The sequence below is a fragment of the Salvelinus fontinalis genome, chromosome 31, assembly GCF_029448725.1.
Source record: "Salvelinus fontinalis isolate EN_2023a chromosome 31, ASM2944872v1, whole genome shotgun sequence".
Lineage (NCBI taxonomy): Eukaryota > Metazoa > Chordata > Actinopteri > Salmoniformes > Salmonidae > Salvelinus > Salvelinus fontinalis.
Window position 1 is genome coordinate 18,064,475 of NC_074695.1, and position 27,435 is coordinate 18,091,909.

At 42.1% G+C, this 27,435-nt stretch overlaps 1 protein-coding gene and 1 non-coding gene across 3 annotated transcripts; both read right to left on the minus strand.

Moving 5' to 3' along the window:
* Nucleotides 1–2,159: 2,159 nt before the first annotated feature.
* On the minus strand, nt 2,160–26,745 carry LOC129829703 (calcium-binding and coiled-coil domain-containing protein 1-like). 2 transcript variants are annotated; one of them, XM_055891564.1, is made up of 15 exons: nt 26,564–26,745; nt 23,215–23,380; nt 22,880–22,982; nt 19,467–19,669; nt 19,053–19,265; nt 16,845–16,993; nt 13,214–13,283; nt 12,880–13,035; nt 12,178–12,432; nt 11,215–11,340; nt 10,586–10,681; nt 8,951–9,038; nt 8,401–8,672; nt 5,923–6,008; nt 2,160–5,023 (listed from the first exon to the last, which is right to left on the minus strand). In XM_055891564.1, exons 2-15 carry the CDS (start codon nt 23,344–23,346, stop codon nt 4,996–4,998), a joined length of 1,977 nt encoding a protein of 658 aa, XP_055747539.1. In that variant the 5' UTR covers nt 23,347–23,380; nt 26,564–26,745; the 3' UTR covers nt 2,160–4,995. The 2 variants fall into 2 exon arrangements, with proteins under 2 accessions (XP_055747539.1, XP_055747540.1); XM_055891565.1 differs by lacking the exons at nt 2,160–5,023; nt 5,923–6,008 and having other exon boundaries at nt 8,585–8,672; nt 8,897–9,038.
* trnaa-ugc (transfer RNA alanine (anticodon UGC)) lies at nt 15,377–15,452 on the minus strand. The gene has a single exon. It is a non-coding gene; the product is annotated as a tRNA-Ala (tRNA).
* Nucleotides 26,746–27,435: the final 690 nt, after the last annotated feature.

Here is a 27,435-nt window from a genome sequence, read left to right on the forward strand (position 1 = left end):
CTTAGGCATGCTGCAAGGAGGCATGAGGACTGCAGATGTGGCCAGGGCAATACATTGCAATGTCCGTACTGTGAAACGCCTAAGACAGTGCTACAGGGAGACAGGACGGACAGCTGATCGTCCGAACATCACACCTGCGGGACAGGTTCAGGATGGCAACAACAACTGCCCGAGTTACACCAGGAATGCACAATCCCTCCATCAGTGCTCAGACTGTCCACAATAGGCTGAGAGAGGCTGGACTAAGGGCTTGTAGGCCTGTTGTAAGGCAGGTCCTCACCAGACATCACCGGCAACTACGTCGCCTATGGGCACAAACCCACCGACGCTGAACCAGACAGGACTGGCAAAAAATGCTCTTCACAGACGAGTCGCGGTTTTGTCTCACTAGGGGTGATGGTCAGATTCGCGTTTATCGTTGAAGGAATGAGCGTTACACCGAGGCCTGTACTCTGGAGCGTGATCGATTTGGAGGTGTAAGTTCCGTCATGGTCTGGGGCGGTGTGTCACAGCATCATCGGGCTGAGTTTGTTGTTATTGCAGGCTATCTCAACGCTATGCGTTACAGGGGAGACATCCTCCTCTCTCATGTGGTACCCTTCCTGCAGGCACATCCTGACATGACCCTCCAGCATGACAATGCCACCAGCCATACTGCTCGGTCTGTGCGTGATTTCCTGCAAGACAGAAATGTCAGTGTTCTGCCATGGCCAGCGAAGAGCCCGAATCTCAATCCCATTGAGCACGTCTGGGACCTGTTGGATTGGAGGGTGAGGGCTAGGGCCATTCCCCCCAGAAATGTCCGGGAACTTGCAGGTGCCTTGGTGGAAGAGTGGGGTAACATCTCACAGTAAGAAATGGCAAATCTGGTGCAGTCCATGAGGAGATGCACTGCAGTACTTAATGCACCTGGTGGCCACACCAGATACTGACTGTTACTTTTGACCTCCCCTTTGTTCAGGGATCCATTATTCCATTTCTGTTAGTCACATGTCTGTGGAACTTGTTCAGTTTATGTCTCAGTTGTTGAATCTTGTTATGTTCCTACAAATATTTACACATGTTAAGTTTGCTGAAAATAAACGCAGTTGACAGTGAGGACATTTCTTTTTTTGCTGAGTTTATAATCAACGTCACACCAAACACGATGACATTTCAAAAGGAGGCAAATAATTAGTCTGACAACCGTATTTTTTTCATCATTGTGATGTAGCCAGATTTACTTCAGATGCAGTATAACTTTAGCTAGCTAGCTAAGAATGAGGGTTTTTCACGCTCAACAGTTATCATCAATTTAAAACCTTCACTATAGGAAGAGACAAGCATGAAGAGGGAGGACGGGAGAGAGTGGAATGATAGAGAGAGCTGCTCTTAAAAGGGTAATGGAGAAAGTGAGAGATGAGTGAATATACCACAGACAAGGGCGAGTGAGGAAGGTAGACTAGGAAGGGACCAGGGAAGAAGAAAAAGGGGGGGTGGAGAATTAAACAAGAAATAAAGTGGAAGAAAAAAAGTGATTTGGGCAAGAGGCAGAGAGCTGGGGGGCAGGCAGCCTGCCTGGCAGAGGTCATAAAGCCTATTGCTGTATCCCAAATGGCACCAATTTCCCTGTATAGTGCACTACTTTTAACCAGAGCTCTGATTAAATGTAGTGCACTATATAGGAAACAGAGTGCCATTTGAGACAAATCCTAGTAAGATGCCTCTGGCTCTTCATATCTTTTACATTTCTAATTAAAACAGATAAAGAATGAGGGAGACATCAATCCACCAGTGATTTCCCAGTTAAGGTTTTAGAGCAGGCTGTAAACCAGGCAGCCCGGCATCATTGATTTTATAATTAGCCACCGTCACCCCAGACATGAGCTGGAGGGTGCAGAGCAGAGGAGATGAAGGAGAGGGGGAGTTGGGGAAGGAGAGAGGTACAGGTAAAGAGAGGCAGGAGGGTAAGAAAAGAATGCAGAATGTGGTCCGAGGTCAGAGAAGAGAGGGAGTGAGTGAGAGGGAATGGAAGAGAGAGGAGATAGATATTCAGAAGAGAAGATGAGACATGTGATTAGCAAATTAGTATCAGAAATGTCATACCCTGAAGGAAGCAACCCAAAATGTTTGAATATTTCTCTTCCATCAAAAAAAACAGGCACATTCGACACAAATGATACAGATCCGCTTTTTAAATTTTATTATTACAGAAACCAATCCACACGCTTAATGAACCTATATATAAATACCAAAGAATATAATTTTTTTTAAATAGGTAAGATGACTTCAACAAACAAAACATCATACACACCAGCAAACCACTGGAGCCGTATTGCAATGAGAGTAGGTATCCTGGAAGAAAGTTTCAGCATACCCTCATGTAGCTCACAGTACACATAGAATAGAACTCCCACAGAAATCTAAAATGACGTCAACAAAAAGGATAGATCTCAGTGCTACGCAACTTTAGGTGCACATACCAGCATGTCAAATTCACCCACGGTAGCAAATAGAGGTGTAAGTACTAGATTACACTAGAGGTAGAGCTGAAAGGGTGTAGAGACGAAGAGGGGTACTCCAAAACCCTCTGAAGCTCAGCCTTCAATGATCAAGGATGTCCATCACAGTTGAATTACAGTGCATTTCTGTATTACATTTTGAATAAATGTGCAAATTAAACCATGTTTTCACTTTTTCATTGTGGTATATTGTGTGTAGATGGTTGAGAGAAAACATATATTTAATCCATTTTGAATTCAGGCTGTAACACAACAAAATGTGGAATAAGTCAAGGGGTATGAATACTTTCTGAAGGCACTGTATATGTTACAGATGTCACACTTTCACTACAGCTACACCTCTGCGTGAAGGAACACAGTGATGTCCTATACAGTAGAACCAATATCTCTAACCTTTGGACGAACATTTCAAACCTTATCAGATAGTTGTGAGAGGTTACATTTACCTTTAGAAAGAAAATCAGAGAAAGAAAAATAAAAGAGTAATAAACAAAACACTATGGTAATGATTATGATAATAACATAGACTGGATTAATAAGGAGTATCCAAGTGTAAAAATAACATTTAAATGTAGCCCCCAAAACATCTCTTATTGCAAAAAAACAGGTGCAAATACAGCAAATTACAAATCTACCAAGCAAAAAGTGTCCCTAGCACCTTCTTCTTTCTTAAAGGGGGCAATCTGCAGTTCAAACAACAACAATCGCAGATTGCCCCTTTAAATGACCTAGCTTTAGTATTCTCTTCTTATCAAACATCATTAGCTTAAACTAAACCAGAATCTAGCTTCATTACGATACAACTAAAGTTGAGTATTGGTTGAAAATCATGAAAAATATAGTATTATTAAACCAGTACTAATAATATTTTCCAGGCAAACCTTCCATAGTCTTGTAACATTTGCATCCTTAAATTACATTATGTTATCATGAGATTCCTTAGTTTACTAGTCTTGTTTGCCAGACTGATGACGCTTGGCTGAAGAAGAGACTATTCATTTCCCAATTAGTTTTTTAGGCACAAAAGTAGAACTGCATCACTCTAGAGCAGAGCTGTGCAAACCATGTACTGTACGTCTAGTCTAATAAAACTGGTCATCTAGAACGAATACATTGATTTAGTTTTAAAACCAAACACTGATTTAAGGTTCAAATGTGGTATGATGTATGCTCTTATTGCAGGGACTCTACAGCCATCAGCCTGCAGGAGCAATAGCTTTATGTAGATGAGGATAGAATATATTATGAGTTTAATAAAAACATGAGAGAACATTAAAATGTCACTCCGACCACTCTAACAACTACCATTCTGCTCTACCATTCAACATTCATCTTGATTAATCTCTCTATTTCCAAACTTCCACCAACTGTTTTTCCCATTTCAGATGCTTCTCTGTCTGTAACTATCCTCTCAACTGTTTGTCCCATTTCAGATGCTTCTCTGTCTGTAACTATCCTCTCAACCGTTTGTCCCATTTCAGATGCTTCTCTGTCTGTAACTATCCTCTCAACTGTTTTTCCCATTTCAGATGCTTCTCTGTCTGTAACTATCCTCTCAACCGTTTGTCCCATTTCAGATGCTTCTCTGTCTGTAACTATCCTCTCAACTGTTTTTCCCATTTCAGATGCTTCTCTGTCTGTAACTATCCTCTCAACTAGCACTAGAACAGCATTAATAAAGCAAAAGTTAACTAATAATGAAGAACAGAAAGTGCTTATAATATAACATCTTAGGTTTGAATATGAGGAAAATCATGTTATGTGTCAGTACTTTACAAGGATTCTTCTAATATAGTTGTAGTGTGTTTCAATAACTATTATTACAGAATTTGCTGCGCAGACAGAAAGTTCAAAGCAACTTTTAGATTTTAAATGGAGAGAACTGTGAATATAGCATCATCAACCAGACTGACTCAACCAGGCTACTATGAATATACTGTAACAAATAAATGCAATGTTTTTCATCGTTCTTTTCTAGGAGACGAAACATTGAAACAATTATACAATATTTCTTTCTGGCTCGACTGAAATCAGAGGGAGCCTTTAATAACTGACTTATGTAAATTAGTGACCTGTCATGATGTCTCATAAAGTGACATAACACAATTCACAAAGCTCACGACATCAACTCCTCCTGCAACTGAAATAACCCTGTTATAAAACATTACTATTAAAAATCGAATTAACCCTTTAAAATGTCAAATGTTTTACGCTTTATAACAGTCTTATGTCAGGTCGTAACTACGATTTGAGCTATTACGACAGGTATTATGTCATTCTTAAGACCATGTTAAGTATAATGGGGGCAACACAACAGCTTAAAGTCATACGTCAAAGAAAAAGTTCATATAAAATGTAAAAGCAAATTGCATATTAACATAGTTTGTCAAGAGTAGAGTTGAGTTGTAGTGTGTGTGCTTGTGTGCTGAATAGGCAAGTTAAAGTACTGGCCAAACAGCCAGTGCTGGTGTAGATCTGATCCTGCTTCGCCACTCTACCACTGAGAGGTGTCAGCCAGGTCACTGATGACAGGGAACAACCAAGAAAGGAAAGGTGGTGAACAATCAATCAATCAAATCAATCAATATCTTTATCGTCCCAATTGATACATTTGTAGTGGAGTCAAGGCACAGCAGAACTGTAGAAAAGGAATGCATATGAAAACAAAGAGGTGAGAGATGGAGGGAGGGAGAAATATAGAGGGAAAAGGTGGGAGAGAGAGTGCTTTAATGATGCTGAAAATTGGCCCGTGACTGCGGTACTAGCCTGTAGGCAAATCATTGCTACAGCCTGCTGTCAACGAATCTGTCCCCTTGTCCTCCCTTATCCCCCCCCTCCCTCTCCCCTCCCTCACTCCCTCCATGCGTCACTCACTGTGCCTTACACTGTCTTACACCATCTCTTTCTCCTCCTCCTCCTCACCCTCATTCAACTTCTTTTACGACCTGATATTGAAAACTTCCATCTCTGAGAGCCATACTCAGCCTATCATCGTAAATACTGTGTGTGTGTGTGTGTGTGTGTGTGTGTGTGTGTGTGTGTGTGTGTGTGTGTGTGTGTGTGTGTGTGTGTGTGTGTGTGAGAGAGAGCGAGAGTATGTGTGACAGTGTCTGCTTGAGTGTGCAGTGCATGTACAATACATGACTGTATGAGTGTCTGCAATGCCTGAGGGTCGGTGCAAGCATGCGTGTGTGAGGAGAATGACAGTGTGTGTGTGTGTGTGTGTGTGTGTGTGTGTGTGTGTGTGTGTGTGTGTGTGTGTGTGTGTGTGTGTGTATGTGTGTATGTGTGTGTGTGTGTGTGTGTTTGTGTGTGTGTGTGTGTGTGTGTGTGCGTGGAGAATGACAGTACAGTGTGTGTGTGTGTGTGTGTGTGTGTGTGTGTGTGTGTGTGTGTGTGTGTGTGTGTGTGTGTGTGTTACCTGAGGACAGTGGTCTCAGGCAGCAGCAGAGCTGTCTCGTCTCCAGAGCTGTGTCCTCCACATAGGGCTGTGTCACCCTCCTCCTCCTGCACACACACACACACACACAAATACACACACGCAGAAATAGAGAGAGAGAGCAGCGAGGCACACATGTAATAATCATATACATGTCCAGCAATAAGCCATAATAGTGTAATCAGCCATAATAGTATAATAAGCCATAATAGTGCAATAAGCCATAATAGTGCAATAAGCCATAATAGTGCAATAAGCCATAATAGTGTAATAAGTCAATGTACTAAGCCATAATAGTGCAATAAGCCATAATAGTGCAATAAGCCATAATAGTGCAATAAGCCATAATAGTGTAATAAGCCATAATAGTGTAATAAGTCAATGTACTAAGCCATAATAGTGCAATAAGCCATAACAGTGTAATAAGCCATAATAGTGCAATAAGCCATAATAGTGCAATAAGCCATAATAGTGTAATAAGCCATAATAGTGTAATAAGCCATAATAGTGCAATAAGCCATAATAGTGTAATAAGCCATAATAGTGTAATAAGCCATAATAGTGTAATAAGCCATAATGGTATAATAAGCCATAATAGTGCAATAAGCCATAATAGTGTAATAAGTCAATGTACTAAGCCATAATAGTGCAATAAGCCATAACAGTGTAATAAGCCATAATAGTGCAATAAGCCATAATAGTGCAATAAGCCATAATAGTGTAATAAGCCATAATAGTGTAATAAGCCATAATGGTGTAATAAGCCATAATAGTGTAATAAGCCATAATAGTGTAATAAGCCATAATAGTGTAATAGGCCATAATAGTGTAATACGCCATAATAGTGTAATAAGCCATAATAGTGCAATAAGCCATAATAGTGTAATAAGCCATAATGGTGTAATAAGCCATAATAGTGTAATAAGCCATAATAGTGTAATAAGCCATAATAGTGTAATAAGCCATAATAGTGTAATAAGCCATAATGGTGCAATAAGCCATAATGGTGTAATAAGCCATAATAGTGTAATAAGCCATAATGGTGTAATAAGCCATAATAGTATAATAAGCCATAATAGTGCAATAAGCCATAATAGTGTAATAAGTCAATGTACTAAGCCATAATAGTGCAATAAGCCATAACAGTGTAATAAGCCATAATAGTGCAATAAGCCATAATAGTGCAATAAGCCATAATAGTGTAATAAGCCATAATAGTCTAATAAGCCATAATAGTGCAATAAGCCATAATAGTGTAATAAGCCATAATAGTGTAATAAGCCATAATAGTGTAATAAGCCATAATGGTATAATAAGCCATAATAGTGCAATAAGCCATAATAGTGTAATAAGTCAATGTACTAAGCCATAATAGTGCAATAAGCCATAACAGTGTAATAAGCCATAATAGTGCAATAAGCCATAATAGTGCAATAAGCCATAAAGGTGTAATAAGCCATAATAGTGTAATAAGCCATAATAGTGCAATAAGCCATAATAGTGCAATAAGCCATAATAGTGTAATAAGCCATAATAGTGTAATAAGCCATAATAGTGCAATAAGCCATAATAGTGCAATACCTCATAATAGTGTAATAAGCCATAATAGTGTAATAAGTCAACGTAATAAGCTATAATAGTGTAATAAGCCATAGTAGTGTAGTGGGCCATAGTAGTGTAATAAGCCATAAGTGTAATAAGCCAATGTAATAAGCTATAATAGTGTAATAAGACCATGTAATAAGCTATAATAGTGTAATAAGCCATGCCCGTGTAATAAGCCATATTAGTGTAATACGCCATAGTAGTGTAATAAGCAACAATAGTGCAATAAACCATAATAGTGTAATAAGCCATAATAGTGTAATAAGCTATGGTGTTATATACCATAATAGTGTAATAAGCTATAGTGCAATAGGCCATAATAGTGTAATAAGTCAATGTCTAAGCTATAATAGTGCAATAAGCCATAATAGTGTTATAAGCCACAATAGTGTAATAAGCAACAATAGTGCAATAATGCTATAGTGCACAGGCAGGCCTAATTACCTTCACATGATAACAACTAAACCAAATGTGTCACAGTCAAAAGATGATAAGTCATGTTATCACCAGGCTATAAGCCAAAGGAAACAGCCAGGCTAATTGTACAGGATATGAGCCCAGAATGAGTGTGTGTGTGTGTGTGTGTGTGTGTGTGTGTGTGTGTGTGTGTGTGTGTGTGTGTGTGTGTGTGTGTGTGTGTGTGTGTGTGTGTGTGTGTGTGTGTGTGTTTGTGTGTGTGTGTGTGTGTGTGTGTGTTTGTATGTGTGTGTGTGTGTGTGTGTGTGTGTGTGTGTGTGTGTGTGTGTGTGTGTGTGTGTGTGTGTGTGTGTGTGTGTGTGTGTGTGTGTGTGTGTGTGTGTATGTGTGTGTGTTTGTATGTGTGCGCATGTAAGAGCATCTGAAACCGTCTCTTACCGACTCAGAGCTGTGTGTCAGGGTATCTCCTGATTGCCTTGGCAACGAAAGGGGGGCGGGCTGGCTGATGACTACGCCCCCTCGGGAGAGGGGCCGTGACATATCCCTGGGGGAGGAAGGGGGGGTGGAGGGGAGCAGGGAGTCAGGCTGGGTCTGGGGGTCACACAGACTGTAGTGGGCCAGAGGGAGGGAGGACAGAGAGGGCTGGCGGGGGGGCTGCAAGGCCTCAGGGTTTTCATCCTCAGAGTCAGACAGAGAACTGTCAGGGAGACCTGTCAGACACACAGAGTGGAAAAAACAGTGTTAAGTGATCAACAGAGCACGGCAAGGGTCAGGAGTTCTCCCTGGAGGGGCAAAACTCCTGGCTCTAGTCTCCGTCTACGTATCTACCTCATGATAGGTTTAATTAATCTCAGATTCTATTCGGTGTAGAAATAGAATCTCTTGTTGTGACAGCCCAGAGATCAAATGAGCACTGCTGTATTGCTGTACATACAGCTCAGTGTTAGGGCCGGGTCCACAATGTTTTAGTGTGGGTGTGTCCGCTCACTGGTGGGGGCGAACACTGCAGCGCTCCACTTGGCGTCTGCCACAGCCTCCATCCTCTGTTCCACTTGACGCATGTACTCCATCAGGTCCTGTACAGAGGAGAGCAGCAACGTCAGACACTCATCTACACACACAACTGTTATCCCAAGACAACATATTAACCCCTAGCCTCTACACTTCTAGACACATCAAATCAAATCAAATTGTATTTGTCACATACACATGGTTAGCAGATGTTAATGCAAGTGTAGCGAAATGCTTGTGCTTCTAGTTCTGACAATGCAGTAATAACCAACGAGTAATCTAACCGAACAATTTCACAACAACTACCTTATACACACAAGTGTAAAGGGATAAAGAATATGTACATAAAGATATATGAATGAGTGATGGTACAGAACGGCATAGGCAAGATGCAGTAGATAGCACAGTATATACATATGAGATGAGTAATGTAGGGTATGTAAACATAAAAGTGCATAGTTTAAAGTGGCTAGTGATACATGTATTACATAAAGATGGCAAGATGCAGTAGATGATATAGAGTACAGTATATACATATACATTATATTAAGTGGCATTGTTTAAAGTGGCTAGTGATACATTTTTGATCAATTTCCATCAATTTCCATTATTAAAGTGAGCTTAAAGTGAGTCAGTATGTTGGCAGCAGCCACTCGATGTTAGTGGTGGCTGTTTAACAGTCTGATGGCCTTGAGATAGAAGCTGTTTTTCAGTCTCTCGGTCCCAGCTTTGATGCACCTGTACTGACCTCGCCTTCTGGATGATAGCGGGGTGAACAGGCAGTGGCTCGGGTGGTTGTTGTCCTTGATGATCTTTATGGCCTTCCTGTGACATCGGGTGGTGTAGGTGTCCTGGAGGGCAGGTAGTTTGCCCCCAGTGATGCGTTGTCCCTCTGGAGAGCCTTACGGTTGTGGGCGGAGCAGTTGCCGTACCAGGCGGTGATACAGCCCGACAGGATGCTCTCGATTGTGCATCTGTAAAAGTTTGTGAGTGCTTTTGGTGACAAGCCAAATTTCTTCAGCCTCCTGAGGTTGAAGAGGAGCTGTTGCGCCTTCTTCACCACACTGTCTGTGTGGGTGGACCAATTCAGTTTGTCCGTGATGTGTACGCCGAGGAACTTAAAACTTACTACCCTCTCCACTACTGTCCCGTCGATGTGGATAGGGGGGTGCTCCCTCTGCTGTTTCCTGAAGTCCACAATCATCTCCTTTGTTTTGTTGACATTAAGTGTGAGGTTATTTTACTGACACCACACTCCGAGGGCCCTCACCTCCTCCCTGTAGGCTGTCTCGTCGTTGTTGGTAATCAAGCCTACCACTGTAGTGTCGTAGGAATTATTATCTGTGTGTGTGTGTGTGTGTGTGTGTGTGTGTGTGTGTGTGTGTGTGTGTGTGTGTGTGTGTGTGTGTGTGTGTGTGTGTGTGTGTGTGTGTGTGTGTGTGTGTGTGTGTGTGTGTGTGTGTGTGTCTCCCTCCCCATGGCAAAAGGACAGAGAGCGTCTGGAGTAGTGGATAGGGGATAGCAGTTGATTCAGAAATGTGAATGTAAGTGGACAGTGGGAGAGGGGAAATGGTGGTTGAAGAGGTGGACAGGTATAGAGAAGTGGTCCTGCCTGTTTCTCCAGCAGCAGCTGTTCCTTCTCCTTCTGGGCCACCCTCAGACTGGCCTTCAGCTCCTGGAGCTCCCTGCGTGTCTCACTCAGCTGCACCTGCAGGGGGCAGTCATCAATAGGAGTCATATACTGCTATACACAGCCTGATCAGCAGCACAGCACATCATAAGTAATCAAAGAGACTAGTTTTTCCAGTTTGAAGGTTTCAGCATGTTGACAGAAATATATAATAACCTAAAATAAAGTATTTTATCGGAATAAACCCACAATTCTGGAGTTGCAAGTGCCATGCTCTACCAACTGAGCCATACAGGACCAACAAGTCTGAATGGTTTTCAATACTATAGAGGACACATTTGAGTATCAGTGGAGGCTGCTGATGGGAGAACAGCTTATAATAATGTCCGGAATGTAGTCAATGGAATGGTATCAAACACATTTTTTTGGGGTTTCATGTGTTTGATATCATTCCATTTACTCGATTCCAGCCATTATTATGAGCCGTCCTCCCCTCAGCAGCCTCCACTGGTGTGTATAGAGAGCTGATTTTGATTTCCAAGTTTGTTGTTGTATCTGGTCATATCTGTAAATGTTGATTTCCATGTGATAGAGTAGGTGTTCCTCTTTACCCGGTTACAGTCCTTCTCTCTTCCCAGCTCCACTTCCACCTTCTCTCTCTCCATCCTCTCCTCCTGAAGCTTCTCTTCAATCCGCTGCATCTCTCCATTCAGCTTCTCCAGACGCACTCTGTCCTTCTGCCAGGGTGAGAAACATACCGTTAACATTTAGTCATTTAGCAGATGCTCTTATCCAGAGCGACTTACAGTAGTGAGTCATTTAGCAGATGCTCTTATCCAGAGCGACTTACAGTAGTGAGTCATTTAGCAGATGCTCTTATCCAGAGCGACTTACAGTAGTGAGTCATTTAGCAGATGCTCTTATCCAGAGAGACTTACAGTAGTGAGTCATTTAGCAGATGCTCTTATCCAGAGCGACTTACAGTAGTGAGTCATTTAGCAGATGCTCTTATCCAGAGAGACTTACAGTAGTGAGTCATTTAGCAGATGCTCTTATCCAGAGCGACTTACAGTAGTGAGTCATTTAGCAGATGCTCTTATCCAGAGAGACTTACAGTAGTGAGTCATTTAGCAGATGCTCTTATCCAGAGCGACTTACAGTAGTGAGTCATTTAGCAGATGCTCTTATCCAGAGCGACTTACAGTAGTGAGTCATTTAGCAGATGCTCTTATCCAGAGAGACTTACAGTAGTGAGTCATTTAGCAGATGCTCTTATCCAGAGCGACTTACAGGAGCAATTAGGGTTTAAGTGCATTGCTCAAGGGCACATCGACAGATTTTTCACCTAGTCGGCTCAGGAATTCGAACCAGCGACGTTTCGGTAACTGGCCCAAGACTCTTAACCACTAGGCTACCTGCTGCTAGGCTACCACACAGTCAAAAGAATGTTGATATGTTATTTTGCTGCTAAGACATTCTGCTACTTGCATTCAAGGTGAATGACTACTTGAGTAATCCAATTCATATGTTTAGGTCCATCCATATGATTATTACTGTCTGCGGTGGTGTCCTACCGAAGTGGTGCGCTGCAGGCTCTGTCTCTCCTGGGCCCAGTGTGCTCTGCCCTCCCTCAGAGTCAGGCTGGCGTCGGCTAGCTGCAGGGTGAGCTGTGCCGCCTGGAGCCTGGCCTGGTGCAGCTCTGTCTGGCCCTGGTCCCTCTGACCCACCAGAGCACACAGCTCTTCCTTCAGGCCCTCAGCACCACGCTCCCTGGCCCCCTGACGCTCTCGCAGGCCCCACATCTCAGCCAGGGAGGCCTCGCTCTCCGCCTGATAGGAAAGATGAGAAGAGGGTGAGAGTGGGATGCCATGATAGTTCAACAACAATAACATGGTTTTGTTAGATGACTGGTGAGGCCATGGAACATTGGGTACTTTCCTGTTGCATTGTCTTTAATCACCCTCGCCACTCCCTATCCAACTTCCCATCCCTATACTTCCAACCAGCAAAGTTTGCAATGTTGGTTCAAATAACCTCAACAGCAGTGTTTTTATAGATGACTGGTAAGGACAAGGGACAGCAATGTGTACTGCCATGTTCCTGTTGTATTGTCTTCTGTTCTTCCCCTCCCAATCCCTTACATCCTTTTATTAACTGTACTTATCCCTCTCTGGGTGGTGCCAGTCTCGTCTGTTTGCTCTGTGCTGTATTCAGCCTGTGTGTGAGGGTGGTGAGGGTGTGTGGGTGATGGTGTGTAAGGGTGTTGCCAGGCTCACCTCTTTCCTCTGTGCCATGTTGAGTCTGTGTGTGAGGGTGGTGATGGTATCCCGTAGCTGCAGGGCGTGTGTGTCTCTCTGGGCCAGGGAGCTCCTCAGACCCTGGAACTCAGCAGACAGGCTCCGCAGTTCCCCCTCGGTCTGCTCCAGCTTGAGCTGAGGAAGACACAGGGAGAGAGGAAGAAGAGGAGGATGAGGAGTTTGGGATCAGACATGATGTGTGGTTAGGGTTTGGGAACAAAATGGCTGCTATGCTTCACCCAGGTAAGACACTACACGTTGGTAGTGAAAAACACTTAGAAAAGCACTAAATAAATCCAAGTCATTATAGTACCTGCAGAACTTTCCTCTCTTTCTCATCCTCCATCATTTGAACTGCTTGCTTTTTGTCCCTCTCCTTCATCCTACACACAAAGACAGAGTTAGCGTTAACCAGAGAATAGTTTAAGAATAACAAGCACAAAGATGGAAAGATAAAAGATTGAGGGAGACAAGGAAAGAGAAAATGTCTTTAACTTTTGGAAGTGTAATGTTTAATGTACTCTTTTTCTGTTTATTATCTATTTCACTTGCTTTGGCAATGTAAACATATTTTTCCCAAATGCCAATAAGCCCATACATTGAACTGCAATTTAATTGAGAGAGAGAGAGAGAGAGAGAGAGAGAGAGAGAGAGAGAGAGAGAGAGAGAGAGAGAGAATGAGAGAGGGAGAGAGAGGGAGAGAGAGAGGGAATGAACTACAGGACAAAATACAAACCCTCCAATCCAAAAAGGCCTGTGGGGTTGATGTTATCCTAAATTAAATGATAAAATATACAGACCTCAAATTCCAATTAGCAAACTCTTTGACATCATGCTCAGCTCTGGCATATTCTCCAACATTTGGAACCAGTGGAGTGGAGACAAACTTGACCCCAATCACTACCATGGGATATGTGTCAACAGCAACCTTGGGAAAATCTTCTGCATTATCATTAACAGCAGACTCCTACATTTCCTCAGCGAAGATAATGTACTGAGCAAATGTCAAATTGTCTTTTTACCAAATTACCGTACGACAGACCACGTATTCACCCTGCACACCCTAATTGACAAACAAAACAAAACAAAGGCAAAGTCTTCTCATGCTTTGTTGATTTCAAAAAAGCTTTTGACTCAATTTGGCATGAGGGTCTGCTATACAAATTGATGGAAAGTGGTGTTGGGGAAAAAATATACATTATAAAATCCATGTACACGAACAACAAGTGTGCGGTTAAAATTGGCAAAAAACACACACATTTGCTTCCACAGGGCCGGTGGATAAGACAGGGATGCAGCTTAAGCCCCACCCTCTTCAACATATATATCAACAAATATATTCTACAAAAATATCCTCCGTGTACAACGTAGAACACCAAATAATGCATGCAGAGCAGAATTAGGCCAATACCCGCGAATGATCAAAATCCAGAAAAGAGCTGTTAAATTCTACAACCACCTAAATGGAACCGATTCCCAAACCTCCCATAACAAAGCCATCCCCTACAGAGAGGTGAACCTGGAGAAGAGGCCCCTAAGCAAGCTGGTCCTGGGGCTCTGTTCACAAACACAAACAGACCCCACAAAGCCCCAGGACAGCAACACAATTAGACCCAACCAAATCATGAGAAAACAAAAAGATAATTACTTGACACATTGGAAAAATGTACAAAAAAACAGAGCTAACTAGAATGCTATTTGGCCCTAAACAGAGAGTACACTGTGGCAGAATACCTGACCACTGTGACTGACCAAAAATTAAGGAAATCTTTGACTATGTACAGACTCAGTGAGCATAGCCTTGCTATTGAGAAAGGCCGCCGAAGGCAGACCAGGCTCTCAAGAGAAGACAGGCTATGTGCAAACTGTCCACAAAATGAGGTGGAAACTGAGCTGCACTTCCTAACCTCCTGACAAATGTATGGCCATATTAGAGACACATATTTCCCTCAGATTACACAGACCCACAAAGAATTTGAAAACAAATCCAATTTTGATAAACTCCCGTATCTACTGGGTGAAATAGCAGTGTGCCACCACAGCAGCAAGATTTGTGACCTGTTGCCACAAGAAAAGGGCAACCAGTGAAAAACAAACACCATTGTAAATACAACACATATTTATGCTTACTTATTTTAACTTGTGTGCTTTAACCATTTGTACATTGTTACAACACTGTATATATTTAATATGACACTCGTAATGTCTTTATTGTTTTGAAACTTCTGTATGTGTAATGTTTACTGTTAATTCGTTTTGTTTGTTTCACTTTTGTGTATTGTCTACCTCATTTGCTTTGGCAATGTTAACACATGTTTCCCATGCCAATAAAGCCCCTTGAATTGAATTGAATTGATAGATAGATAGATAGATAGATAGATAGATAGATAGATACATTTACATTACATTTAAGTCATTTAGCAGACGCTCTTATCCAGAGCGACTTACAAGTACATACATTCATACTTTTTTGTACTGGCCCCCCGTGGGAATCGAACCCACAACCCTGGCGTTGCAAGCGCCATGCTCTACCAACTGAGCCACACGGGGCCCGATCATTCGCGGGTATTGGCCTAATTCTGCTCTGCATGCATTATTTGGTGTTCTACGTTGTACACGGAGGATATTTTTGTAGAATATATTTGTTGATATATATGTTGAAGAGGGTGGGGCTTAAGCTGCATACCTGTCTTATCCACCGGCCCTGTGGAAGCGAATGTGTGTGTTTTTTGCCAATTTTAACCGCACACTTGTTGTTCGTGTACATGGATTTTATAATGTATATTTTTTCCCCAACACCACTTTCCATCAATTTGTATAGCAGACCCTCATGCCAAATTGAGTCAAAAGCTTTTTTGAAATCAACAAAGCATGAGAAGACTTTGCCTTTGTTTTGTTTTGTTTGTCAATTAGGGTGTGCAGGGTGAATACGTGGTCTGTCGTACGGTAATTTGGTAAAAAGACAATTTGACATTTGCTCAGTACATTATCTTCGCTGAGGAAATGTAGGAGTCTGCTGTTAATGATAATGCAGAAGATTTTCCCAAGGTTGCTGTTGACACATATCCCATGGTAGTGATTGGGGTCAAGTTTGTCTCCACTCCACTGGTTCCAAATGTTGGAGAATATGCCAGAGCTGAGCATGATGTCAAAGAGTTTGCTAATTGGAATTTGAGGTCTGTATATTTTATCATTTAATTTAGGATAACATCAACCCCACAGGCCTTTTTGGATTGGAGGGTTTGTATTTTGTCCTGTAGTTCATTCCCTCTCTCTCTCCCTCTCTCTCCCTCTCTCATTCTCTCTCTCTCTCTCTCTCTCTCTCTCTCTCTCTCTCTCTCTCTCTCTCTCTCTCTCAATTAAATTGCAGTTCAATGTATGGGCTTATTGGCATTTGGGAAAAATATGTTTACATTGCCAAAGCAAGTGAAATAGATAATAAACAGAAAAAGAGTACATTAAACATTACACTTCCAAAAGTTAAAGACATTTTCTCTTTCCTTGTCTCCCTCAATCTTTTATCTTTCCATCTTTGTGCTTGTTATTCTTAAACTATTCTCTGGTTAACGGGCCCCGTGTGATAGATAGATAGATAGATAGATAGATAGATAGATAGATAGATAGATAGATAGATAGATAGATCAAAAGAAGGATTGAGGTTGAGGGAGATAGAGAAAGATCAAAAGAAGGATTGAGGTTGAGGTTGAGGGAGATAGAGAAAGATCAAAAGAAGGATTGAGATTGAGGTTGAGGGAGATAGAAAAAGATCAAAAGTTGGGTTGAGATTGAGGTTGAGGGAGCTAGAGAAAGATCAAAAGTTGGGTTGAGATTGAGGTTGAGGGAGCTAGAGAAAGATCAAAAGTTGGGATGAGATTGAGGGAGATAGAGAAAGATCAAAAGAAGGATTGAGATTGAGGTTGAGGGAGATAGAGAAAGTCTCTGACCTCTCCAGCTCAGTCTCTCGTTCCACAGCTTTCAGTGTTAGCGCTTTAATGTCATCCTCCAGCTCTCTGATTCGCTGTTTGCTGGCTGCTTTCTTGGCCAGTATGGAACTCTTCTCCTGAGCCAAGGCCTCCCCTGACGCCTCCACCTGCTGTAATGGGGGAGAGAGACAACGGGAGAGAGAGACAGAGGGAGAAAGAGAAAGAGGAGAAAGGGAGAGAAAGAAAGAGCCAGAAAGAAAGAGATGTATAAAATCTACAGTTACATACACTTAGGTTGGAGTCATTAAAACTCATTTTTCAACAACTCCACAAATTTCTTGTGAACAATCTATAGTTTTGGCAAGTGGGTTAGGACATCTACTTTGTGCATGACACAAGTAATTTTTCCAACAATTGTTCACAATTTTTCCAAAAATGGTTAATCCTATAGACAATTTGTGGGTAGAAAAAGCATGTGCGAGCAAGGAGGCCTACAAACCTGACTCAGTTACACCAGCTCTGTCAGGAGGAATGGGCCAAAATGTACCCAACTTATTGTGGGAAGCTTGTGGAAGGCTTCCCGAAACGTTTGACCCAAGTAACTTCTTTATGATAGGGGGCAGCATTTTCACTTTTGGATGAATTGCGTGCCCATAGTGAACTGCCTCCTACTCTGTCCCAGATGCTAATATATGCATATTATTATTACTATTGGATATAAAACACTCTGAAGTTTCTAAAACTGTTTGAATGATGTCTGTGAGTATAACAGAACTCATATGGCAGGCAAAAACCTGAGAAAAAATCAAAACAGGAAGTGAGAATTCTGAGACTGGTCAATGTTCAACTCATCGCCGATTCAATTCCCTGTAAGATATGGATCTGTTTGCACTTCCTACGTCTTCCACTAGATGTCAACAGTCTGTAGAATGTGGAATGAAGCTTATGCTGTGTTGTGGGGCCGGATGGGAGGGAAATGAGTCAGTGGTCTGGCAGATTGCCAGTTTCTGGTCATGAGCTTTCCTCATGATACCGCCGTGCGTTCCATAACTTCTACAGACATGAAGGAATGCTCCGGTTGGAACATTATTGGATATATATGATAACAACATCCTGAAGATTGATTCTCTACTTAGTTTGACCAGTTTATTCGACCTGTTATATAACTTTTTGAAGTTTTCGTCCGAGTTCGCCTGCATTTGCGCGAGCGTTTGGACATGTTCACTAAACATGCTAGCAAAAGTAGCTACTTAGACATGAGTAATGGACATTATCGAAAAAACAACGATTTATTGTGGAACTAGGATTCCTGGGAGTGCATTCTGATGAAGATGATCAAAGGTAAGGGAATATTTATGATGTCATTTCGTATTTCTGTTGACTCCAACATGGCGGAGAAATGTTGTTATGTTTGAGCGCCGTCTCAGATTATTGCATGGTGTGCTTTTTACGTAAAGTTTTTTTGAAATCTGACACAGCGGTTGCATTAAGAACAAGTGTATCTTTAATTATATGTAAAACATGTATCTTTCATCAAAGTTTATGATGAGTATTTCTGTTATTTGACGTGGCTCTCTGCAATTTCTCCGGATATTTTGGAGGCATTTCTGAACATGGCGCCAATGTAAACCGAGATTTGTGGATATAAATATGCACATTATCGAACAAAACATAAATTTATTGTGTAACATGATGTCCTATGAGGGACGCTACCGTCCCACATATCCCAGAGAAGTTAAACAATTTAAAGGCAATGCCACCAAATACTAATTGAGTGTATGTAAACTTCTGACCCACTGGGAATGTGATGAACGAAATAAAAGCTGAAATAAATCATTATCTCTACTATTATTCTGACATTTCACATTCTTAAAATAAAGTGGTGATCCTAACTGACCTAAGACAGGGATTTTTACTAGGATTAAATGTCAGGAATTGTGAAAAACTGAGTTTAAATGTATTTGGTTTAGGTGTATGTAAACTTCCGACTTCACCTGTATATATTCTATTAAGTATGGTATCCTGAGCCTCCTTGTAGATGGAAAAGCATATTAGACTTGTAAATGAACTCCTGCTGCTTTGGCATTTAACATAACAAGATCATTTACATCTGGGGTTGTGATCTTGCCTATCTACGTCCAATCACATTTTACACAGACACTGGGGCTCCTTGGATATAATCAACAACCTTGGCATGGACATTAACCCTGTCTTGTAATTTTACATTACCTCCTGCCTCCTCTCCATCTCTTCCATCCTGTCTCTGCTCTCTCGCAGCTCTTCCTTTAGCTCAGATATGTTCCTCTCCAGCTGCTCACTTCCTCTGTCCCAAGCCTCTCTCGCCTTCCCGTACTTCTCCTTCTCTCTCTGCTTCATCCTTTCTGCCCCCTCCCGCGCATGGATCAATTCGGCCCGCTCACGCAGACACTCTTGCAGGCGACTCTGATCGAGAGAAAGAGAGAAAATGAGTCCCCCTAAAACATGATCTCGATCTCCATCTTCCATCTCTTTGGAACAGTGTATTGATTACCACCTCTGTTCATACATTTCATCCACTTTCATTCACTCTCTCTATAAGTGAAAGATGGAAATATGTACTTTGATCCCCCTCCTTCTTAACTATCCCCGCTCCTCTCTGCTCACCTGCAGTAGCTCAGCCCTGGGTACAACTAGCAGCATGTCAGTCCCTCCCTCCTCTCCGTGGGCTCCTTCCTCCAGGGTGACCAGGTCTTCCAGAGGCTTGGGGGCACTGAAGGTAAACTGGGGGCTGGCAGAGCACACCTCCCCCTTCCCATCCACGTACACAAACTGGTACTGTTGGGAACTGGGCTTGGGCAGGTAGGAGGCTGCACGAGGGAGGGAGGGGTAAAGGGAAATGGTCAATGGATTATTTAACTAGATGTCTACATGCCTATCCTCTTAAATGTAAAGGCAAAATTTTGTTTACTGCCTAAATAGACATACCCAAAAGTAACTGCTATTCATGTGTAATTACATGATTCTGACATGCCAAAACTTGGTATATTTGGAAAGAAGACATCTGGGAGATTATAAGGAAATGATCAAAAGATAGATTGGAGTTACGTAGTTCAGAATACACAAGATTAAGCACACACAAAATAACCGTTTTTTTGTTGTTGTTTTTTTAAGTATTCTTTCATTGACAAGCTATGAGTGAATTATTGATGCCCAGAGCTGGAAACACATCAGATGGCTTCCACAACATGTGAACAATATCAGGGAACAAAATGGGGTTGATAGTCCTAACAAATAGAAATGGGCAGATGTTTTAGTAAGTGGTGTCAGGTGTGGACACGGGATGTTTCCAAGTGCAATCCCTAAATGCTATTTGTTCAGTATAAAAACATAATTTCTACTATATCAACTTCACCCAAACATTGTGGTGGTGTTATGGGGTATCCAGGGTACATTCAAGTGTCCTTTCAACCTCTCCAAACTGTCAGAATGTGGTAATTGCACACTGGATGTGCCTAAAAGTTATTGTTCACTATAAACACAACATTTCTACAACACCAACCTCTCTCAAAAATTGTGGTGGTGTCTGGGGACAAAACGGGGGATATCCAAGTGTTTTCATCATATTTCTCATGTGCAAAGATATAGTCACTCTGTGGACATTCAATGTTTTCATTAAGTCATACATCATCAGATAACATTGACAATAGGCTGGATTTGTTCCTACCAGCCTAAAGGTTTCATTTCATACCTCCCCATGTATCTATAGCTCAAACACAGACCGAATGGAAGCTTACCTTGTAAGATGTTTGGTGAAAAAGTTGTGTTAAATAAACATTTTGACTCTCGGGGTTGGTGATCAATAACAGTAGGTCACTGGCAGACAAATAAGACATCCTCATGATCTGTGGAGTCCCGGCTTTCGGTGTGTATCAACGTATTCCTTGTTTATTTTGTTTATGCTTCACAAAGCAAACCGGAATGAAATTAGGTCATCTGCTCGGCCTGCCCTTATACATTAGTATGCCCATGGATTATAGCCAACATCCGCACTGAGCTAAAGGCTAGAGCTGTAACTTTCAAGGAGCGGGACTCTAACCCGGAAGCTTATAACCATCAAACAGGCAAAGCATCAATACAGGACTAAGATCGAATCGTACTACACCGGCTCTGACACTCGTCGGATGGGGCAGGGCTTGCAAACCATTACAGATTACAAAGGGAAGCTACTGTGAGGACACTTGTCACAACATAAAGTGTGTAAACTACTGTGAGGACACATGTCACAGCAGAAAGTCTGTAAACTACTGTGAGGACACTTGTCACAGTATAAAGTCTGTAAACTACTGTGAGGACACTTGTCACAGTATAAAGTCTGTAAGCTACTGTGAGGACACTTGTCACAGTATAACGTTTGTATACTACTGTGAGGACACTTGTCACAGTATAAAGTCTGTAAGCTACTGTGAGGACTCTTGTCACAGTATAAAGTTTGTAAACTACTGTGAGGACACTTGTCACAGTATAAAGTCTGTAAGCTACTGTGAGGACCCTTGTCACAGCATAAAGTCTGTAAACTACTGTGAGGACACTTGTCACAGTATAAAGTCTGTAAGCTACTGTGAGGACACTTGTCACAGTATAAAGTCTGTAAGCTACTGTGAGGACACTTGTCACAGTATAAAGTCTGTAAACTACTGTGAGGACACTTGTCACAGTATAAAGTCTGTAAGCTACTGTGAGGACTCTCGTCACAGCATAAAGTCTGTAAACTACTGTGAGGACACTTGTCACAGTATAAAGTCTGTAAACTACTGTGAGGACACTTGTCACAGCATAAAGTTTGTAAACTACTGTGAGGACACTTGTCACAACATAAAGTCTGTAAACTACTGTGAGGACACTTGTCACAACATAAAGTCTGTAAACTACTGTGAGGACACTTGTCACAACATAAAGTCTGTAAACTACTGTGAGGACACTTGTCACAGTATGAAGTCTGTAACTACTGTGAGGACACTTGTCACAGTATAAAGTCTGTAAACTACTGTGAGGACACTTGTCACAGTATAAAGTCTGTAACTACTGTGAGGACACTTGTCACAGCATAAAGTCTGTAAACTACTGTGAGGACACTTGTCACAACATAAAGTCTGTAAACTACTGTGAGGACACTTGTCACAGTATGAAGTCTGTAACTACTGTGAGGACACTTGTCAAAGTATAAAGACTGTAAACTACTGTGAGGACACTTGTCACAGTATAAAGTCTGTAAGCTACTGTGAGGACACTTGTCACAGTATAAAGTCTGTAAGCTACTGTGAGGACACTTGTCACAGCATAAAGTTTGTAAACTACTGTGAGGACACTTGTCACTCTATATTCACCCCTGACTGCTGTAATGTAATGTATGCTTGGTTATTCAGTCTGGTCTGGTCTTTGTACCATTGTCCCTCTCATCCTCATTATTCAAGCTCCTACTTCTTAAAGGGATTGATTCAAAGCCGGACAATGACTTATTTAAATTCAAACAGGGAATGGAAAGAAAGCGAAAGTGAGAGTGAGAGAGAAAGAGAGAAAGAGAGAGAGAGAAAGAGAGAGAGAGAAAGAAAGAGAGAGAAAGAGAGAGAGAGAAAGAGAGAGAGAGAGAAAGAGAGAGAGAAAGAAAGAGAGAGAGAGAGAGAGAGAGAGAGAGAGAGAGAGAGGGAAACAATCTGATCATCTCCTTTCTGTAACACAATGTAACTTATTGAGTCCTTTCTCTGCTTTAAATATCATTCAGGAGCCTACAGTACCGTCCAACAGGCTAATTCCATTTACTGAAAGATCAATTCAAAGTTAGAGCTTTTCCTTACAGACCTTGGCAGAGTATGAATGTTGTGAAATACAGATCTATACCAACACACTGTTGAACGCTCTCACACTTTTATTAAGTGTGGATATCTATCTTTATTTCATTACTTTATACCCTAAACCTGTAAATTACTGGATTTATGTATGCTATAGTCTCTGAACAGCGTATAAATGTTGACCAGGCACACTGTCAGAAATAGAGGAAGGGTTTGAAAAGAGAGCAGTACCCTGGAAATGGACACAGCAGTTGACATCTGTGCCCTCCTGGTAGCCTGCCGGGGCCAGGGCCCAGACAAAAGTGTGGTAGTCCTTCACTGACAACCATCCCACCTGAGGGAGTCAGCGGAGAGAGAAGAGAGAGAGATCAACATTGAGAGACAGAGAGACACCGACAAGGGGACAGGGAGATAGACAGGGAGGCACACACGTAAACACACAACAATTCTGGTTGTTAATACATCAAGAATTGTTTTGCATTCCACTTTATTTACACTCAACAGAGTCTGCCACTCCTCACACTCAGTTTGTAGTTATCAGGTTAACTTGATCAGGTTAACTTTACCTTGAAGAGTCCGACCCAGTCATGGTTGGCCCAGGTATGTTGTGAGCTGATACTGTAGTGGCACTCCACGCGGCTCTGAGGGAAGTAGCTACTACCCACGTTCCTAAACTCCACCCTCCAAGCCTTCTCCATGGCAACACAGTAACACAGGTAGACTGGCGAACACCTGTGGGAATACATGGTAAAGGGAGGAAAAATACAGTCAGGCATCCCTTTTATTTCACAATACGTATAACCACAAATAAATTAGTCAAACACTTTTACATACTTGCGCTGCACTTGATTGAAATGTTTGATAAGACAGAACCAATAGAGTAGTCACAAAAATGCAAACTTCAAGCTAAATTAAGCACACCTAAAATAATTTAAAATATTTGACATACAGTATATATTTGTCTGGAACTCAAGGACCTGTTCAGAGGAGCACATTGAGAAGTAGGTAAGAGGTGACTGCTGTGAAACAAATGGCTGAGAGAAAGAGAGGTTTACTCTGGGAGTGTTTGTTCAATGTAAGTGGATCTCTTCAATGAGCATATGGAGGTCATGTAGAGGCTTGGGGGAAAGACACCACCTACACCCTGACACCCCAGACCCTGACACCCCCTACACCCTGACAAACTCAGCACCCTGAACCCCCAGACCCTGACACCCCCTACACCATGACAGACCCGGGACCCTGACACCCCCAGACCCTGACACCCCCTACACCATGACAGACCCGGCACCCTGAACCCCCAGACCCTGACACCCCCTACACCATGACAGACCCGGCACCCTGAACCCCCAGACCCTGACACCCCCTACACCATGACAGACCCAGCACCCTGAACCCCCAGACCCTGACACCCCCTACACCATGACAGACCCGGCACCCTGAACCCCCAGACCCTGACACCCCCTACACCATGACAAACTCAGCACCCTGAACCCCCAGACCCTGACACCCCCTACACCCTGACAAACTCAGCACCCTGAACCCCCAGACCCTGACACCCCCTACACCCTGACAAACCCAGCACCCTGAACCCCCAGACCCTGACACCCCCTACACCATGACAGACCCGGCACCCTGACACCCCAGACCCTGACACCCCCTACACCCTGACAAACTCAGCACCCTGAACCCCCAGACCCTGACACCCCCTACACCATGACAGACCCAGCACCCTGAACCCCCAGACCCTGACACCCCCTACACCCTGACAAACCCAGCACCCTGAACCCCCAGACCCTGACACCCCCTACACCCTGACAAACTCAGCACCCTGAACCCCCAGACCCTGACACCCCCTACACCATGACAGACCCGGCACCCTGAACCCTCAAGCTGCCTGACACCCCCAGCCCCAGCCCCCTGACACCCCTTCCCCTGACACCCTCAGCCCTGACACTCCCATACCCCTGGGCTACTAACACCTCGATGACAGTGAGGCCCATAACTACCATGATTCATTACCTCTACTACATGACAACACACACACAAAGACACTCTGCCAAATGTCAACAACACTGTCACAGACTATTTATTTCAGCCATTGCCCAATGTCTTATTGTTATTGTTCACCACTCTAGTTATGTGTCGACATGCATATAGGCCTACAGATGACTTCATGCTTAAAAAGTCAACAGCTACGTGGGACTTGAATTGCACTCTAAGCATGCTGACTGCAAAGCTGAACCACCCTAATCATTTCACACAGTTAGGCATAATCTAGTATTGAGGCCGAGACACAGTAGCCAACAGGAGAGGTACCGTTCACTATTGTACTGGCATAAATCAAATCAAATGTTATTTGTCACATGTGCCGAATACAACAGGTGTAGACCTTACAGTAAAATGCTTACTTACAAGCCCTTAACTAACAATGCAGTTTTAAGAAAAATAAGTGTTAAGAAAGTATTTACTAAAATAAAATGAAGTAAAAAATATAAAAAATATAAATACATTTAAAAAATTAGACAATAAAATAAACTGTAACAAGGCTATATACAGGGGTGACCGGTACTGAGTCAATGTGCAGGGCACAGGTTAGCCGAGGTAATTGAGGTAATATGTACATGTAGGTAGAGGTAAAGGTGACTATCTTTAGGATTACATGACTCAGTCTAAATCCCAGTAATACAATGTAACCTCAAATGAACAAAGTTAACAGGGGCATTGTGACAGAGAACGGTATGGAGCAGTAGGTCATTTCTAACTTGTATTTGACTAACATATTCTCCATATTACAAAGATTACAAAAGGTAAATAGTGAGTCTTGAGAATAATGTTTATATACTGTTTAACCCACTTCATATGTATAAACAGTATTCTAGTCAAGGCTCATCCTATATAACTACTGCTGTACACACCTTTTCTATTCATATACTGTCTATAATGTCCATACACACCATCATATACATATGTATTTATATTCCTGACTCTGACATTGCTCGTTCTAATATTTCTATATTTCTTAAATAATGTATTTTTATTTTTGGATTTGTGTGTATTGTTTTGTATTGTTAGGTATTGCTGCACTGTTGGAGCTAAACATTTCGCTACACCTGCAACATCTGCAAAATATGTGTACAAAACGAATAACATTTGATTTGAATGTGTATTAGGTAATACCACGTTTATAGGACATGTATAACCCATTAAGAAGCACAACAAAAACAACCTGCATTATTCCACCTGACAAGAGCATTTGTGTTATGTTTATTTTGTTAGAAATTAACAAAAGTCCACAAATAATACAATCTGTGATTAAAAAACGACGTATTTTACTATATAAGATAAAACAAAAAATACCTCTAAACTGTGTGAGTGTTCAAATAACACCGCAGGAGATGAGTGTTCAAGACAAGGCCCAGTAGCCTAGCAGCAGTAGCCTAGCAGCAGTAGCCTCCAGTGTGCGCACTAGACCAATGGTTCCCAAATAGGGGTACTAGGATTCCTGGGGGTACTTGGCCTAACCACAGGGGGTACTTGAGAAGACTCGTGAGATCATTGGCCTACTGGTAAAAATGCACATGAGGGACATGGGGAGGTACTTCAGGGCTACTGCGGGTAAAGCAACATTCAGCTGGTGCTACAGTAAACGAAAAAGGTTGAGAGCCATTGCACTAGACTAGTTAGTACAACATAAACTCTCTCTTTTATGCGCAAAAGCAATAATAATCAGGACCATCGGGCCCGTTAACCGATCTCACCGTAATCTGAAATAGAAAAGAAAACTTGTGCACCAACAACAAATACTTGTGCGTTAGCATCACTAAACAGGACAATAAGCTAGTTTTCCTTTGTCTGCAGAGGGAGAACTCTACGCAGATACAGATCGACAGAGTTTCTTCTACTGTGACGTACCTTATTCTGGCCTTTTTGGTCTCCAATTGAGTCGTCACTATTAGATTAAAGTGAGGCAAAGTGTCAGAAAACGGTGTCAGAAAACAACGGTTCTAAAGATGCATAACGGCGTCTCTTTGGCTCAACTGTTCCACTAACCTAGAACAGTAACATAAACACATGCATCACAGAGTTGTGGTGTGTTTGCTGTATTATGGGAACTGCTGTTCTTTATGACTGACTGAAGCACAAATCGGAAGCTAGAGATGATAGAATAAAACTACAACCCCCAAACACAGATGAGACGCTTGAAGGTGCATAACGTTCTACTGTAATGTGATGCTTGTAGCGTCCATGGCTGGTGATTCATTATGTTTTATTCGCTGATTGCAATACACGGTCACTCTCATTGGTCATACCACATGGCCTTATAATAAACGGTCCTACTCCAGCCGCAAGTCATTGATGTGCAGAGAAAAACAACTCATCGGGTTTAATATGAATTGCGAAATAATGGATGAAGGGTAGATTTTGATGAGAGCAACCATATCCACTGCATTTGCAACAACAAAATGTGTTATTGCTATAATTGCATACTGTCCATCATAGCTGCCTGCTCCCAATATGGTCTTATTTAGTCCTGTAAAATGATAGGCTATGAATTACTCGCCCATCTCCAGGAAAAGCAGAGGTCTTAATTTACTCCGGAATGACACTTGAGCACGGCAGCATTGACAGGTGAAGAGACATGACAGGAGAGATGTTGGCGAGGTAATATTGCAACGTGACCCCAATAAACTACCTTCCAGTGAATGCATTATAACATTGGCTGAAATAGTACTTACACACAACTATTTCATGTTTCTAAATGATTTCTTTATTCAGACGAAGGG